We start from the raw sequence: 18,769 nt of genomic DNA, 5'->3' as shown, positions 1-18,769 counted from the left end.
AGAACTCTGTAGTGGGAATGATCCAAAAATCCCCCTGCCATGAAAAGGACAGAAAAATAAAAATTCCTGCTCATTTTAAGAACAAAATCAAACAAATCCTTAACTTACTCACACATGTCTCTTTTCTAAATGTGAAGCTCATTGCCCTAAGTGAAATATAAAAATGCTGGCTAATCTTTTACTTGTTAAATCTGCTTTAGTCACCAAGCAGGACAGCAGCAAAAATGTCCACCCGGCTTACATTCCATAGCCCTAGAAGCAAGGCTCACTTCTCCACAAATAAAGCATTCCAGCATTACAAGGAGTTCCTCACAGCAGGGGAAATGCCGAGGGTAGCCATCAGTGTGCCTGATCCACTGGCTACACAGTTGCATAAACAAACACATAATCGGTTTACAACATAAGACTTCTTACTACAATTGGTACGTTCTTTATGTCTGTCTGAGTTATAAGGGGTGGCAAATACTTCATCTTCTTTAAAAAAGTTAATCTTTATAAGAAGTGGAGAGAGCAGCCATTGTCTTGTTGAGACTGGGATTTGGTTGAGGGCAATTTAACTTAGACTTGAGTTGGTTGGAGGGAGGGAAACAAAACATTTGTTGAGTTTAAATTGTCCACATTGTTTTCTCTTCCATTAACCTGCTTAAAATCTGGAGTTCTTGATGCATCTTCATCTGCTAGCAAGTATATGTATAATAGCAAGGACTCAAAGTGTATTGTGGGCAATTGTCCTAAAGGATATCTAAACTCATGGACCTGAATAAAAGAAGACATTGTTAGGTCATCTCACATACACTTTTCCATATCAAACCCTTAAATTTCATAGTTACTCTATTTGTAGCCTGTGTTTGGCTAAAGCAGTGATTCTCAACCAAGGTGTTGTCACCCTGGGGTGCCTCAAGATCCTTTTAAAGGGTGCCATGGGGTGCAACACAGTGTTAACTTTGTGAGGTGTGCAAACATTCACAAGACAAACCCATAGATTCCAAATAGAAATCCATATGTTAAAAGCATTCCGACCTGTTGTGGTCTTTCTGAGTTCTTTGCAGTAGAAGAATTGTTCTATTATATTTCTATATTAAAAAAAATGAGTGAAAACTAAGGCCTGGCATTTCTGAGGGGTCCCTTGAGTCTATCTAGGGGTGCCTTGAGACTAAGAAGATTGAGAACCCCTAGACTACCTTAATTTGAGAAGATAGAACATATACCAATTCATGCGATTAATTACTCTGTGTTAAATGATTTTTGCTAGTTTCTAAATTGAATTGATTTCACTTCAGTTTCTAGCCCTAAAATTATGCTCATTATGCATTTTGATGTTGCATTAAAGAGATCTTTAGTATTTAGAATTCCTCCACATAGTGATGCTTACAAACAGTATTCAAATAATAACTTGCTCATCTTTTTGAAAACGTAAATAGATAAAGCCCTTAAGGCTTTCAGTTTGAGGCATTTTCTTCAGCAATGCGTTGTGATCCTTTTTCTGGATTACCTAATTTTGTCAACGTCTGTTTTAAAATATGGACATGAGAACTGGATGTAGTATTCTAGAAATTATCTTATCGGTGTATTGTGTAGAAGTAAAATCATCTTGTTATTCCTGTTTATATAGTTAAGGATTTCCTCAGCCTTTCATGCTGAAAGAATATTGTATTGCTTATCCACTGTGACTGAAATGCTTTTCAAAGTCACTGCTTTCTCTGCAATTCATTCCCCTCTTCTGTAGGCAGTGCCTATTTGCTTGGTTTCTAGATGTATAACTTTGCATCTGACCATAGTAAAATGCACTTTGTTCCAGTCCAGCTTGCCAACCATTCCATATAATTTTGAATGGCTGTCCTATCTTTCTATTCAACCAGTCTCTGTACTTCATACCCCACAAACTTTACCAGCAGCTATTTTGTATTCTTTTCCATATCACTGATAAAAAAAATATTGACTACTGGTGGGCCAGAATTCTAACAGAAAATCCTCCTTTAGTGTTGATTGTCGTTGACTTTTTTCCAGACCTCTCAATTAGCTAGTTTAGTAATTTAAATTGTATAATGGCGATATTTTAATCAAGGCATTTGTCTAAGCTCCACATGGCATTTTACAGAGGTTTATTATATTTGCAGTTTACTTTATGAATAAAATGTCTAATGGCAAAGAATTAAATTAGGCTTCTTTTACATAAAACAATTATGGTATTAATTGTATTTCTGTTCTTTAATTCCTTATTAACCATGTTCCAGCTTTTCCATTATTTTGCCCAACACTTCTGTTAGCCTAACTAATATGTAATGACCAGGGATCCAGGTTTTCCATTTGTGAAGGGAAAAAGCTGTAAAACCCAGGTTTTCTCATTTTAAGGAGAAAAGGCCAGAGTTTGTCCTTTGAAGGAGATAAACATGAGAAACAATGGGTTTCTCCTGGCAGGCTGGCAGAGTTGCAGCCTGCAAGGAGCTGGGGGGTGCGGGAGGAGGGCAGATAGGCAGGGGGCACCATGTGCATGTGCACACATACACATGCACATGGCCACCAGGCAGCCTGGAGAGCAGCTCTACAGATAAGTTGGGCGGGGAGGGGGAATTGAGCCCCCCATAGTGAAGGAGGGAGTTGGACAGGGCTGGTGCTAAGGCTGTTGCCCAGATGGGGTGGTACATAGGGCTTGGGGCCTGAGGCCATGTACAGCTGCAGGGCCCTGATGGGGAGAGGGACAGAGCTGCAGGCAGCTCATCTGGGGGATGGCAGGGGGCTGGCTCCCCACCTCTGTGTGCACTCCTGGGGAGACATGGGAGGGTACATGCCCCACAGATTTGTGCAGGGAGCAGAGGTGGGTATGGGCTGTCCACTGTGGGCTCAGGCTCCCTGCCATGCTACCCTCCCCCTGGGGCCTCTGTGGCCCAGGGGGTGGCACCCAGTGTGGCAGGGTTGAACAGGGTGAGGAAGCTCGATGCCACTGCCATAAGCCCAGTACTGCCGTGGCAAGACGCACCCCCTGCCTGTGCAGCAGCAGCAGGAGCAGTGGCGCGGAGTTATGCCTCTCATTGCTGCCGGGCAGGCAGAGAGCTCCTCGCTATGGTGGTGCAGTGCTCGTGGTGGCTGCATTGACCTTCCCTGCCCAGCCCCGCTCTGCCCTACTGAGCTGGATTTCGCTTGCTGGGCTGTGGAGGCCCTGGAGGGAGGGCACCAGGGTGGGGAACCTGATCCCACAGCAGGCAGCCCACATCTACCCCCCATATAGGCTTCTTTTGGGCCGTGCCACCCATGGGGGAGGGGGAGCCAAGCTCCACTCTACCGCAGCAGCTGCTGCCTCCCTTGGGTACCAGCTGGGGCTTGGGTGCTGCTGCAGGGGAAAGGGGGCTGCAGACCCATATCTCTTGCCCTATAGCCCTGGCAGCTGGGGACCCCTTCTGGCAGGGCTGGGGGGGGGAGGGGTTGGTGCCTGTAGGTGGGGTGTGAGGGGCACTGACAGTGTCCGGGGGGCTGTGGGTGGGGAGTGAGGGGACCAGCAGGGCTCAGGGGGCTGTGGGTGGAGTGTGACGGGCACTGGGGCTGTGGATGGGGAGTGAAGGGCAATGGCATGGGCAGGGCAGCAGCATATCAGGGCTACTCAATGCCACAAAGCAGTGTGATGGGACAGCCGCAGCTGGACCTGCGCCCTGGTGAGCAAAAGGGGCAGGGGGAGCTCTGATTTTCCATGATAAACCGTCCCCCCGCCCCCGTCCCCCGCCAAATTCCCCCAAAAAACCGTACCAAAATTTATAGGTTCTTAGACTGTATTTTATAATACTGACTTAAGGCACTGGTAGGGTTTCAACTTACTTTAAAATGGTAAATATATCAATAAAACATTGTGTTCGGCAGATACCTATGTGTGTGTGTGTAGTGGCATTTCAGTCTAATTACAGAAAAACACAGAATTTGGGGGGTTTAATCAGAGAGTGTGTGATTTTTATCACAGAATTTTCCATTTTTAAACAGAGAAAACCTGGATCCCTGATAAATCCCATTTTCAAATGTCAGCACAGTGTTAGCACTCCTCAGAAATTTCCCCAGTATTCTAAAATGTAGTAAAAATTGGCACCAGGAGGCAAGATCTGTATCGACTCTTCCAGGACTTTTGGGCGTCAGTTATCTGATTCTTCTGCCTTTCTTATAACGGTGTTTATACCTTGGAAATATTATCCAACATCCTATAAAGTTGGTTGTAGCTGTGTTAGTGTAAGGACATGGGCAGGCAAGTTTCTTTGAGTAGATGTTATATCTTTTATTAGACCAACTAAATAGTCTGAAAAATCGTTCTTTGCAAGCTTTGGGGCACAAACACCCTTCTTCAGGCATGGGGAGAGTCTACCTAAAGAACCTTATCTATCTAAAATCCTATTCATCTGCTAGTGGACTGAAAAGTAATTACTTATCTCTATATGATATCCTTTCTTTTTTCAATTAAAGAATTTAAATATTAAAGAATTTAAATACACTTTTTCACTTCGGCATCATTAGAAATGTTATGGCCTCTGTCAAGCAATGTAAGATTACTAATATTATTTTTCTTCCTAAGGTATTTTGGTATGGGAACTATTCATTGTCCAGAGGCCTGACATCAATGGAATTTCACCCAACATCCTTATCTTCCCTTACCAATTTTCTGCCTTTTGTAATGTCTCATTTATATTGGTTACTAATTTCCCTCTTTCCATTTGTTATATGATGTCTTTATTTATTAATTTACAATTTTTTATGTCTTAAATTGCCTCCCAGTAAATTTCTCTCATAATTTTCCTCAGTTTTTGCAAAATTAGCCGTTTTGAAACAGGGTAATATATGTTACCGGTAGGTGCCACAGTGCTCTTGTTACATGTAGTCAGGTTATGATCATTGGTGCTGATGCAAAGACCAACTTACAGGTTAATCAATTTTTATTCATCAAAAATTATCCCAAATAGGTACGTCATGCAGGATGCAGTATTTTCTGACTTGGAAACAATAAATTTCAGACACTTTAAAGATGATTTACTGTTGGCTACATGGAATCTCCTTTTTTTTTCCCACTGATCACAGGCAGGCACTTAAGAAGCACATCCTAATACAGACCAAAAACTCCTACTAAATAGATTTTTACCAATACTTCTTTGTAGACTTTAACAAGCACATTGAGCCATACGTGTTCAAGATCCTTGGTTGAGAGTTTTCAATAGCTCTGAAACATGTGATATTTAAAACAGTGTTTTTAAAATGGGCAGAAAAAAATAGAGTAACAGCTGCCTTCTCCCCCACACACACTCATGTCTTCACCCATTCGGTTCTTTTATCAGCTTTCAGCAATGCCAGTTAGATACAATTTCTTCCTGTCAATGATAAAAAAACTTTTTTCCAACTATTTAGTTGGTCTAATAAACAATATCACATCTACCCAAAGAACCTTGCCTTCCTAAAAATGATAATTTCCAGTTCATCTTATTTCCCAGATACCTCCCATTGGTATATAAGCAGTTGAAAAGCTTTGTCATATTCTTTGTCGTGTTGCTTCAGGTTTTTCATGATATACTGATTCCTTGCAGGGGCTGACCTTGCCACCTATACCAGTTCAAGATAAAAAAATATATATTAGATGACTCTAATGGGGCAGTACTCAACAATTTTAGCTTCTCTTTTGCCTTAAAAAAATGTGCATTCAGGAGTGGTATTCTGTGCAGAGAATGTCTCTGTTTTCTAATGAATTTTCCTTAATTTCTGTGTATGGCTGAAGGAGTTCGTAAATTCAGAAGCCTCTATTTGGTGAAGCTGTGGACTTCTGAGACAAACTCCCTAACCTGGGCATTAAAACTGAAATTATGTGAGGCACTCAAGCTAATAGTACCTTGATCTAATCATAAAGGGACTGGAGAGTAGTAGCGACTATAGAACTGACGTCTCCTGTTGATTCTCCAGCGTCCAGTTTTTGTGGCTGAATCAGACATGCTGCAAGACTCATCATTTCCCTTGTGTCTAAGGATTTTTCTGGGAAGAAGGGTATTCTGCTTGTGTTCCCTCCCTCCCCACCCATCACATGCCCTTTTAGGGTTAAATGTGAATGTCTGGCTTATTTCATTAATGTCTTTTTTGTTAATAGGCCATTGTGCACACATTAAGCTATAATAAATTCTACGTCATTTTGATGTGTTGATAAATATACCAGATATTTGTCAATATTTTGTTGATCATGTTTTTCCTTTAATATGCAGTTTCTGTTAAAATAATCTAGTTTCCCTAAAATGGAGGTGTTCATATTCTCTGTTGATGCACATTATAATAGAAATATCATATGCCTATTCTGAGTGATGGAGAATATGTTTTGTTGGGTTTTTTGGCATAATTACTATTAGAAACTTACTTACATTATGGTGTTGTTGTAGCTAATCATCTGTTACTGAGCTGCTTCGATTGCTTGATATCTGTATGTAAGGTACTAAGATCATCCTGCTATTTCTTGAACTGTTGAGCTGACTTTCCCATGGCATAATAAAAATAAACTGGAAAGAAATGTTAAATGCTTTTGTTAAAATGTAATGCAGTAATTTCTTCAATATGTAACTGAGATTTACAGGGAAAACAAGAACAAAAGGATGATTTTTTTTTTAAATACTGATGTTCCTGCTTTGTATCTCATAGTTATTTTTCCATTATCTATGGATTTTGCATGTGCTGTTCATACAAGTCATGCTACCATTTCTTTTTTCTTAAAATACTTATTTTGCAATTTATTGCAGAGGGGAAAGCACAGGATAGCCTTTCAGCTTTTAAGATACAGTGCTAAGGCACTGAAATCAATCACATGATAGAAGCTCTTGTTACAATAATAAAACAGGACGTTTTTATACTTTAGATGTTGCTGATACTTACCCATTTCCTTTTTCCTTTTCTTGCCAATACTGCTACATCTACAACCATGGGAGATATCCCAACAGGGAGACAGACATCCTTTGCCTCATAAGCACTGAGTTTAATAATTGAAAAGCAGATCAAGTGAAAAGTGGAATAGTGTAGCTTTGCTTTCTTTAAAGTCAGTCATTTCCCTGCTGGATTATTTGGATCTGAAGTATTCAGCCAGTGGGAATGCAGGATGATTGACACCACGAGAGAAGGTACCCCTCCAGCTTTCTTCTTCTGTGACTTCCTTAAATAGGGGATATATTTAAAAATTCAGCAACACAGGAAGCAATTTTTAAGAAGCGAAGTGCCTACTACCTTAATTGTTTTTTAAGATATGTTACAACTGGTTTACTACATGCTCTTCTATCCTCCTTGTATTTTAAGAACATAAATAGAAAATACACTTAAAACTATTTCACCACAAAGAGCAGGCAGACAGGGTGAAAGGACTACTCCAGTGTTTCCACTCCAAAACTTCTGCTTGGAACACACACTCCTGGGCTCTTTCTGGAAGGAGGGAATGATGTAAGACATGCATGACTATAGGGCTGAAAGTAATGCCAATTTAGGCCCTAGTTCAGCCAGATGCATCTATAAATGAGTAGTCCCATCAAAGACATATAGATGCTTTGTGCATATACCGCCTAGATCTCGAAGGTCCCATTCAGAGTTGATTCTTTCACCATAAAAGAAAATTAGCTTTCCAGATAGATAGCTTTTCAACAAATTTGCCAGCTTTTCCTTTTTATTGGTTTTGGAGCTCTGTCAAATTCTTTACTTTGCAATGTTTTGTTTTTCAGGATGGAAAGAAGAAGTTTGACAAGGAAAGCGAGAAATATTATTCCATCCTAGAGAAGCACTTAAACTTATCAGCAAAGAAAAAAGAATCTCATTTGCAAGATGTAAGCTTTTACCACTTTACAATTCCTTATAGCTAAAAAGAAGATAAAAAGAGTTCTTTTAAGGACAGGCTTTATTTTTATTTACACAAAAGAGTAATGCTTCCTGGCAGTCTTTTATGGTTGTTTTGAAGACTTTCCTATTTGAGAATTAATATTGTTCTAAAGTGAAATAAACCTTAACAAGACAATATTGACATTTTCTTTGTGCTGTATTATATTTGAAATTGCAAATGTATGTTTTACCACTTATGATATTTGTAATTGTATTATTATAATGAAAGATAGATGACCTATAGTTACAGGTGTATCTAGAACATTTAGATTGAATATAATTAGATTATGGCAACTGTTTTTTATGTTGTTGAATTCAGTACCAACAAAAACCCAAATTAATTTAACATAAATTTCAACAAGAAGATAGTCTGAAGCATTTTTAATGGTGCTTTTATAGTTTCTGGCCTGTCTTTTATTTTTTTCCTGTATTAGTCTGAAAGGAATGTTCTTTCTATTTTAAAAACATATGGCTGTATTTTGTGAAATTAAATGAAAAAGCCATATCATACATAAATAATACACCACCAATGAATTGCTGAGTGATTCTGCACCTGTAATCTTTAGCCTAACTTGTATTTGTCATAATAAAATTTGCTTAAATATAACCTCACCAGATTGTTAGTTTAAGAGGTAGGGGAGGAAAGAAAATGATGACTGGTGTTTTTGCTTGTGAATAGTACCTTTTTGCCCCAGCCTTCAGTTGTACTGAAGTCATTGGGGCTGATTCTGCTCTTCTTTGTGCCTAGTCTAGCTTTATAGACCTGCACAAAAAGAATGTAGAGTGCTACTGGATGAGAATGTTTTATACCCACTCGACACAGGTGTAAATGACTGCACAATATCATTTCTATCTGGTAGTGCTTTATGTTCATTTTGCACAGGTGCAAATGGCTGCACAAGGAACAGTACAATGAAGAGTGATGCTCATTGGGACTATTTATGCAAGTAAAGGTTTCTATAATTGGACCCAGTGATACATATTTTTTTCATGTGCTACTTCTGCTTTCTAGAGACTAGCAGGACTTCTAAATAAAGTCCTAGGTATTTAATTGTTGTACTGTGTACAGTTTAATGTGATTTATAATTAGAAAGAACTAGTCAGTGAAGCATATTCTATTACGAGCACAGAGCACTAATTTTATAGGGGAAATGCACCTGCAGTCTTTAGGCCCTATTGGGAATCTGATCCATTCCCATATCACTTTGCATATGTGTGATGTGTACTTGATTTCAATAGGACTCCCACAGCAGTCTGTGCTAGTTGAACTAATTGCAGAATCTTGGTTGTAAATTGTAGCCACATCTTCAGCTTTGAAGAATATGTTTTCTAATAACTCTTTATTTTTAGCTGAACAAAAGGATTCTGTTGCTTGTAGCTATGTTAGATGAAACATGAATTTTCCTATGAGGTAAATTATAATAAAACCAGTGACTCAGTATAAATGATACTGGCTAGGTACAGAAATGACACATAAACCAGTATAAGTGATCAGAAACTGGCCTAAACCTCCAATGGAAGTTCAGTTCACATAGACTGGTTTAAAAATGGCAGAACTCAGTTTAAGATAGACCTGGATGGATGTAGTATCAAATTGAATCAGTTTAGGTTAGATCAGTCTATCAAAGTTCTATTCCAGATTCCCTCCAGACCCATCTCAGGTACCATTGTGGCCCCTGCTAACCCCCACCTCATAGGGTGGGCAAGTTATTTCCTGCGTACACTTGTCTGGTCTGGTTGAGCTAGGCTGGCCCTGCCTCTGGGCTTTCACAGAGCAGAGGCAGCAAAACCTGTGCTCCCCAGCCCTGCATCCTGCCTGCGCCTGTCAGCTGGGTGGGGCTGTAGGGGGGTGGGATGTGGGAGAATGGAGCCCCCTCCAGCTGGGGTCTGCACAAATGGGGAGGGCTCATGGCAGGGAATTTCCCGCCCCTGCTGACCCTGCCTGGCTGGGCTGACAGGCCAGGCCTGACTGCATAGCCCTGTCACCCTGTGAATCAGTACCTCTGAGCAGTGGAGGAAAACAGAGCTCCCCACCCTGGACCCCCAGAACTAGGGTCTACACAGCTTGGGGAAGCAAGCATGTGGTGGGTGCATTTCCCCTACTGCTGCTCCTGCCCACCTGGGCTGGTCAGCCAAACCAGGCTGCATAGCCACACTCCCCTGCAGGTCACTGCCTCTGAGCGGCAGGGTGGTGGGGCTGTGCAGCCTGGCTAGGCCAGCTGGGCAGGAGTTAAAAGGAGGGAAGCCAGATGTTCTGGCTGGGTCTGGAGGGGCTGGGTATCTGCGGCCAGAGCCTCCGCTTTCCCAACCCCCTTTCCTGCGGAGAGATTGTGTTGGCTCCCCACCTCCCTGCAACTGATAGGAAGGGGGTGGGGGGGTGCTGATCAACGAGGGATGGCCTCTGCTTGGCTGGGTTTGGCTGCCCACAGCAATGTCTGGCAGGCTGGGCGGTGTGAGGGAGCACCCCCTGCCTTCTGGCTTCTGCAAGTGCAGTCATCTGCCTACCTCTCCCCACCAAAGGGTGAACATATGTTCTGTTTGCTCCTAATCTAATCTATGCAGTTTAGAGAAACCCCCATAGATTAGATCAGTTCTGCCTTGAGTTTTTGGAATATCTGTACTTAGCCACTGTGTTTTTTCCAATGGTGATGAGTACAAGATTTAATAAAGTTATTTATCTTCAGGAATGACTCAAAAAGTTTGGGAATTATTTTGGTCATATTATTCTCCATAGAAGACCTAACCATCTCTCAGAAAGGGTACAAGTTATAGGTTTTATATTTACCTAGCCAAATATTTCATTTTGATTTCAAGTGGGTTTGCGATATAAATGTTAAAACAATGTGCTATCTTGGGGGTTTTTCTTACATAAGAGAAGGACATTTGACAAATCAAGCATAGACAAAATATGATTTTAAGTGGGTCTACTCTGTTAACAAGCCAAATTTATATTTACCGTTTTCCACCAGTCCATAAATTCCCCTTGCATTAATGGAAAAATAGTTCTATTAGATGTTAAACAGCAAGTCAGAAAACAATTTTTAGTGTATTTACCAATGAAGCAAGATTTGGTTAAGTAGAGTTAAGTGTTAATTTAATTTGGGGTGTAAAACACATTTCTCTCTTGGGATGGTTATGGGGAGTTATTTATTAGACTGTTTAAAAACAATAATTGAGATTAAATGTAGCAGCCGTGAATATAATAAACTGTGTTAAACGAGTAAAGGATTTGGCACAAGAATGAAAACTAATGGAAAATCAGAGTAAAATTTTCCACTCTGTCCTTAAACGACTGTTCCATGCCTAGATATTAAATTTCTTAACAGATGTTGATTTGTCTTGTCTCCTGAAGGCCCTGATTAGAAAGTATGTAGGATATGGCTAGCCATTGTATTGTTCCAGTTTTATGCTGGTGTAACTGAACAGAAATCACTGGAGTTACACCATGAAGCTAGGAAATATAGAATGGTGAATCAATCTCTTAAAGTATAAAATTGTTTGCAATAGATCTAGGGTACAGATGCATGTTAATAACAGTCTATCTTATAAAGTTTTGACTTTACACAGATGTTCAGAGAGGACAGACACTACCTCTCCCAGGGTAGCTGCCTATAGTAGGCACTATTTCAGAGCCTCACCACAATGTGGCAGGGGAGTCCATTGGACAAACAGTTACCTGAGATGAAATCATACAGCCCATACACTGGTGTAATCTAAATTAATCTTAACTTTTTGAGGGTAGCTGCCTCGGAGTGGAAATACTTACACCAATGTTAAGACTGTACATTCTGTGTTTACTCCACATTTATATCAGTGTAAATCCGGATAACACTAATGTGAGTGAATTTGTTGTGTGTCAGGACTGTGACATATGGGATTTAGATAACTCTCATTTTTGAGGTTTGATTGAGACACTTGATATAGGATTCTAATATTCTGTATATGTTGTATATAAATATATAAACCCATAAGATCATGGGTTTTCAATCTTGACCTAATTAAAATTGTTATAAGCATTGCATCAGGAGTCAGTTCAACATGATTTTCTCAGAAATAGATCACAAAGTTTTATATGTTTACAATGCAAAGGTGCAGCCAGCACAGACTTCAGCTCCCTGCATGTGATGTTCCATCTTTATACAAGTACTCCCATGTATCTGCACATCTCTGTTTACCAATGTGATATTACTGTTGTAAAGATCCTCCTTTGGGGGGGAAAAAAACCCCTTAGCTACCACAGTCATATAAAGTATAAGATGAAAATGGTTTGGGAATGTGTCTTATATCCAGCACATTCTATGGTGGTATGTAACCTACTGACTGACTTTTGTATAGACTTTACTTCTTTTAAAGTCTGAGCAACTTCTGCTATGGCCATACGAATCAGAAGGATCACTTTCAGTAGTCCTCTTGAAAGCAAATCCACAAAATAGAACTTCTGAAAGCATGTGTGTACATAGGGACAAAGTCACCACCTTGCAAGAATGCTTAATGTAGAAGTATATATTTAATGCTACTGCAGGTTAGTCAATATATAATTGATTCCAATTGGATATCTTATTACCTGAAGCTCTAATTAACCATCCAACAAATCATTTGCTACTTTCAGCTAGGTGGCATACACGAAAAAGTGAAAATCCTCCCAACCTTTGAAAACTTCTAACAAATCATTTCTGAAATGGCTCTTACACCTATGAAATGTTGTTGTTCAAGCATATCCATTAGGCCTCCAGAAGTTGTCTTTTGGAAACTGTTGTCTATTGGATCTCTGTAGTTAATATTTACTATGGGCCTAATTCAAAACAATCTTTGTGCTATGGTCAGTACTTCAAGAGTTCCATAAACTTCTGCATAAACTTCTACTGCATGAGTTCCATAAACTTAAACGTGTGTAACTGCTTATCTGAATAGCAAAGGATTTAAGATTGTGCTTGAGTGATTTCCTGAATTGAGCCCTGGTTGACTGTAGTCTTCCAAGTGAGGGTTGATTGAAACAAGTCATATAGTTGTGACCTGTTGTTAAATGTAGCCATATTGCATAACCTGTAAAGTATATGTTACACAAATAGTCATTAACATATTAAGTGTTAGGTTTATCCAGGATAATAGTAGGAGAATGTACAAAGTGATACAAGGTAGCGTTAACTTTTGGAAATTCCTAATTTTTTCAGTGCTTGATTTCTCATCTATAAGAGTAGGTTTTACATTTAATACCTGATCTGTTTTTTATAGGCATAATAAGAAACACTGCTGCTGAAACATTTTAATGCGACTGTTAAAGCTAACGCTTTGAAGTGTGCTAGAGAAATGATTCAGTATTGTTAAATGTGTCAGTGCTGCTAAATCATGAAAGCAGCACATCCTTAACTAAAGTACTCTTAATTTAAAAGTGCCACTAACTGACAGAGATACAGAAAAGAAGTCATGCCTAAAACAGGGTTTTAACAAACTTTTGGGCTTTAAGTCCAAAATTGTGAACCAAAGCCCCCTAATCCTAAAAGCACCTAAACTCACTTAAATTTTTTCCTATTCATCTGGAAGGTTCCCTAAGTCTGCACTTACAGTTCTGTGAATGCCCAGAACTGTCCCAACCAAGACAGTTAACATCCATTTGCAAGGGTCTAAGTTGCACTGGGATCCAGAAACTAGTATGCCCAAATATACCAACAGGACCAACTCCTCACAAAATGCTGTGATTTTTTAAAAAGTGCCTGGAGGAAGAAATGGTAGGAGTACCCACCATTTATACAACCTGGTAATCATTAGAACAATTGCACTAGAAGTAGAAGACCTGAGTTTTGGCTCTTCTTTGGCCTTGAAGTTGTTCAAATCTACATTTCTCACCTTCCTTCATTTTTTAGGCATTTAAAAATAAACAGCTTCTCCTTACTTTTGGTGCCTGTTTTTTGGATTATCCTTCTAAGGCACCTATCTCTCCCCATACATTGTGTAGGCTGGAGTTACCTAATTCAGGGTTTGGATTCCAGGCTGGAAGCCAACCACCTATAAATTAGGCAATACAGCATACAGACAGAAGTAACAATTTTCACCCGATCAGGCCACAGAAAGCAGTTTATAGCTGTGACCAAACACAAGTGCACGGCTACAAACAGCTTAAAAATGGCTGATCGGGTGAAAATCTGACCCCGCATTTCAGAATCTAGTATCTTTGTAACTTGTGTCTGTGGAGCTCCCAGCTTGTCGCTGTTTTCAGAATGTGGAGGGGAGGAAGGGAGTGGAGGGAGTTCAGTCTGAGGTTTTTCGACTCCTGGAGGGTGCAGTAGGTGTATTGGAGACCCCCTAGATGGGGGCCCAATTACCCCACCCCACCCTTCAGCACGGGCTGGGGAACCCCAAGAACGATCTCTCTCTGCTGCCTTTCCCCATTCCCAATCTGAAAACAGTGAGCACTGCCAGAGAGCCCTGGCTGTCGCTATGGAAACTTGGCTACCAGCTTCCAGTCTGCAGCTAGATTCACCTCCCCCCTGGACCCAACAGTGAACTTCTGTTAGGTCTGGGGTAAGGTTGTAACTCAGTGGTGTGCAAAAATCATTCTGAGTTACAGTTGGAAGCTGCACTTCTATCTGCACCCATAGGCTGTGTCCACATGGACGTTTGGTTCCCTGGGGACAACTAGGAGCGGGACACCTTGAGCCGCAGCTAGTTGTTCCCAGGGAATTCCTGTGCCATGCATTTTCTGGTGCATGGCAGGTTACCCCAGGTGGGGTAGAGGAGGCAGGGGCCAGCACTGGGCTGGCCCAGCAGCCGTTTCTGGGGCCCTGGGGGGGTCTCCTGGGGCTGCAGCAACAGCAATGGCTCCAGCTGGCCAGGCTCTGGTTTTCAGCAGCACACGCTGCCCCTGTGTGCACTGCTCTGCTTTTTTCCCATGGGTTTTCTTGACCTCTGGATATCCAGGGGTCAAGCCCCCCACCTTCTCCCATGGTGCTCCCTTGCAGCTAAATGTGCTGCATGGCTGCACTCATCTGAAAATGGCCACGGTGTCTAACTTGGAGGCATTTCATGGTGCTTACACAGGTTACCTTTAAACTATTCTAAATCTGTGGAAGGTTCATGTTCAAGTTAGAACAGTTTCAGAAGGGTCACAGGTTAAGGCTTAATGCCATCTCTGACCTGCACAGCTGTGACTTGCCATTAGCTGGCTTGTCAAACAGGGGTGTGGCCCCAGGAGCCAGGGCTCTCTCTCTTCTTTGGGAGCAGAGCCACGGGATTGAGTTAAGCACACTAAGAGTGTGGAGCCCAGGGAAACATGCCTCCCAGGTCTGCATGCTGTCGCCACCTGGTGGCTCTGCTCCCAGAGTGGAACTGCTAGGGGTTAACTGCAGAGACAGTATGAACCCTGGAAAATTTGCTTCCCTAGGCTCCATGCTCTTGACAGACTTATTGTAGGGCAGCCCTTCCCATCCCTGCCTCCCAGAAAAATGGGAAGCTGAGGAGATAAGCCACACTCCGCACAAATTATCCTGGCTAAGGGAGATCCACCTGGATGTGGAGCAAAGGTTTAGCTCTCTGAGGGTTGCATGCCTGGCATTTGGCTCAGGAGCCTGGATTGTTCTCCACAGCTAAGTACAGACAGTCAAAAAGCCTGAGGCTGAGTCAATTCCATTTTTGCAGATTAGTTTAAGATGCAGAGATTAAACTGAGAAACAATTGGACAGATATTCACTTTTGATTCAGGAAATGCAGCCACATACCTGCAGTGGCTCAGGCCAGAAGCCAGGGGGTGCTACAGCATGGCTCTCTGGCACGTAGCCAGCATGGGCTGTGTGTTCACTTCCATTTCCTGCTGCCCACAACGTCTCTGGGATTTGCAATCTACAATCACAGCAGCAGGACTCTGCAGGGTTGCTTATCACTTCCTCTTCCTGCTTCCAGGTACCTCTGGGATTTGTAGTCCACAGTCACAGCCAGCAGTATGTTTTTTAGCAGGGTAGGGCAGGGCAGCTCATTACTCGAGAGAAGGGAAGTTTAACTCCCATCTCTGGCTCTAGACCCCAGCCAGGTTTGCCTGGGGAGGGGGGGGGGGCAGTCCCAGCTTCCTCTCTACCCCAAAACCTTGTCTGCTGGAAAGCATGCTGGAATGCTGGGGGACTATGATTTAAGTCATACCAGGAAAGTGTCTAGGACAAAATTTTCATAAACCAGTTTGACCCAAATCAGTTAAGTCTGATACTACATTCAACCAGGTTTATCTTAAACCTGTTTCAGCCATTTTGAAACTGGTTCATGTGCACTGAATATCTGTTCTGTTACAGATTTAAACCAGTTTCTGATCACTTAAACCAGTTTATGTGTAACTTCTGTCCCTATTGAGATCCTAGAAGCTGGCAGTGTGGTACCATGTGTGCTGGGGTCATAACCACTGTGGGCAGGTGGGGATGTTGGCTTGGGGATAGAGAGGCCAAAGCCATGCATCCTGGGGTGCTGGATAATGCAAATTGGTTGCTTTATCTCTGTGGAGTAGACTAATAATGTCTTCACTCAAGCTAAGTAGAATGGCTCAAACATACCCCTTGCCTGAAGTGGTATAACTTTAGGGTGCTTAGAGGGTACTTAGAACAGCTTAACACCCTTTAATGCATAAACACTCCCATTTTATGTGCCTTCAGAATGGTTTAAAGGTAGCCTGTAACACCACCCTGAAACTCTCATTGGATCTGGCCTGGAGTTCTTAACTGATGGAAAATATGAGTTTGCACATTCATGACTTTAAAAATACTAACCCTTTTCCTTTGAAGATGATTGTTTTTCCTTGCTGGAGATTATTATAACAAAAGCCAGTTGAACTTTCTAGCTATTATTTTGATGTGCCAAAATTTAAAGTCTCAGAAAAGTATATTCTTTTTAAGTGCACATAGCTAAAAATGGCTGAGTTGATTTTATTCAGATTTTTCCCTATTAAAAAATAAATTCTGTTTGAGCTGGGACCAAACATGGGCAAGTTCAACCCAAAAAAAGAACTTGCTTTTGAGGAAAGCTATTAACAGCTGCAAAAAAGGAATTAAAATGGGAATTGCATCTCTTCCCTACCAGTTGTGGGAGTACTGCTTATGTTTTACACTGCCAATGTGATATGTCCCTTTGAGTGCCTTGTTAACAAAGAAGATAAAAGCTTTCTGCTCCTTTTAGTTGATGGAATTAATTTTATAGCCCCAGTGCAGAAACTTTTTGTTTTGGTGCCAGAAAATCCTGGGTTCAGGTCCTTCTGATGACAGTTGCTAGGAGTCATCATTTTAAAATAGAAACACTGAACAAAAAATTATATGAAAAAAACTGCTATTATGTAAATGTAGATATTTAACAAATGTGCCATTCCCAAAGGGCTTGATCCATGTTGTGAAATAATGTGCTGTGCAACATTTTGTCTAAAAACAGTGTGTGTTTGTAGAATATAAAATAGTTTTATTTTTCAGTTGCCGTTAGGTTCTGAAACACCATCATATATGACATTTCTAAAATTCCCAGCTGGGGAAAGGTATTTGAAACTGGATGTGGTACAAAGTCCAGGATCCCTAATAAGCCCTTCATATCCAACCTTGTTCCTTTGTCCCACTCCCTTCTCTGGGTCTTTACCCAAACTGTCCATAGGTAAGGAAAATCTTTTCCCAAGCCACTTTTCCTTTCTTCAGTCCAGTCTTCCCTAAAAACTTGCATAGAATAGCTGCAGATGAGATAAGTAAGGGAAGGAGAACCAAACCCAACATTTTCAAATGTGAGTGTCAAATGTTAAGCCCCTAAATCTATGCTGAACAATTTACATAAGTGTCCTAATTTTTTAAAGAGTTGATCCCTGCAACTCCTATTTAGTTTTAATTTTGCCTAGTAGCTCTGCGGGGACTAGATGCCTAACTTTAGACATAGAATTCGGAAGATTTTGGCCTAAATGTATACTCACTTAACTCAATAACTGCATTTTTTTAAACTGTTGTCCTGTCCTCCTCCTTTCCTTCCCTTTCTGTTTTGTCCTGACAGATTTAGAATGTTAATACTCAATGGGAGAGCTTATGTTTCTATGGCAGCTAGCCCATTTTTGCATTACCCAAATATTTATTAGTTGCTTTACACTTAGAGTAGTTGGCCTTGCCTGCTTTGCACCATCCATTTGCCTTCCTTCCAATTTTGCCCACATGAATAGTATTTAAAGAACCCAGTGTGTATGCTGAAGACTTATACCATGCACCACATCCCATCCTACCTCATTTTGAAATGGCTCTGTTGTTAAACTGTTGAAGAATTAAAGGGCATTTTTACATGTGCTTCCGGGGTGGGGGTGGGTGGTTTTAATTAGAGCAGATCTGAGAGCCACTCTAATTAAAGCTCCCAGATCATCTCATGTAACAGCATCCCTGCGCTTCAAAACAGCTGCAGAGGCGTTTTATCTAAAGCTCATCAAATGAACTTTAGTTAAAAGACTCCCGCCACCATTTTGAAGCGTGGGGATGCTGATACACAGCAAGCAAAGGCTAACTGGAGCATGCTAATTAGCACGCTCTAGCGGACTCGATTAATTGAGTCCGCTCTAACATGCTGTAATTACAGCTCATTGGAACAGCCTCCTGGCTCATGTATAGGCACTCAGAATGTCTTAGAATGCATTTCAAACAACCTTTGCACTAAAGTTGGTTGTACTAAAAGAGAAACCTAGAGGTCTTGTTTCTCACAGTTCTTTGGGTTGGGAGTGTTGTGAAGACGTATTCACTTAGCCCATGGTAAAGGACATATCTTCTCATTTTTGAGCAATCTCCTTCAGGAACCACTGACATCCCAGATTTCTTCATTCAAAGGAGGCTTGTGTTAAGAACATGTTGAAGGGAGTACAGATGAGAAATCAAGCCAGGAATCTTGACCTTAAGTTGTAAATGTGATGGTTAATAATAGAAAGTAATAATTGTACTGGTAT

At 41.1% G+C, this 18,769-nt stretch overlaps 1 protein-coding gene across 6 annotated transcripts in view; it reads left to right on the top strand.

Annotated features, from left to right (window-relative positions):
• The window catches only part of ARHGAP42 (Rho GTPase activating protein 42), a 338,856-nt gene that overhangs the window by 221,470 nt on the left and 98,617 nt on the right, over positions 1 to 18,769 (top strand). For all 6 annotated transcript variants that reach the window (XM_019482041.2, XM_006274137.4, XM_019482040.2 and 3 more), the window contains one exon: positions 7,698 to 7,799. In XM_019482041.2, coding sequence (XP_019337586.1) covers positions 7,698 to 7,799 — 102 coding nt within the window. The remainder of the gene's footprint in view (positions 1 to 7,697; positions 7,800 to 18,769) is intronic.

Source organism: Alligator mississippiensis, chromosome 1 (genome assembly GCF_030867095.1).
Source record: "Alligator mississippiensis isolate rAllMis1 chromosome 1, rAllMis1, whole genome shotgun sequence".
NCBI classification, from domain to species: domain Eukaryota; kingdom Metazoa; phylum Chordata; order Crocodylia; family Alligatoridae; genus Alligator; species Alligator mississippiensis.
The sequence above is the reverse complement of the archived record's forward strand: the minus strand, read 5'-3'. Positions and strand labels throughout refer to the sequence as shown.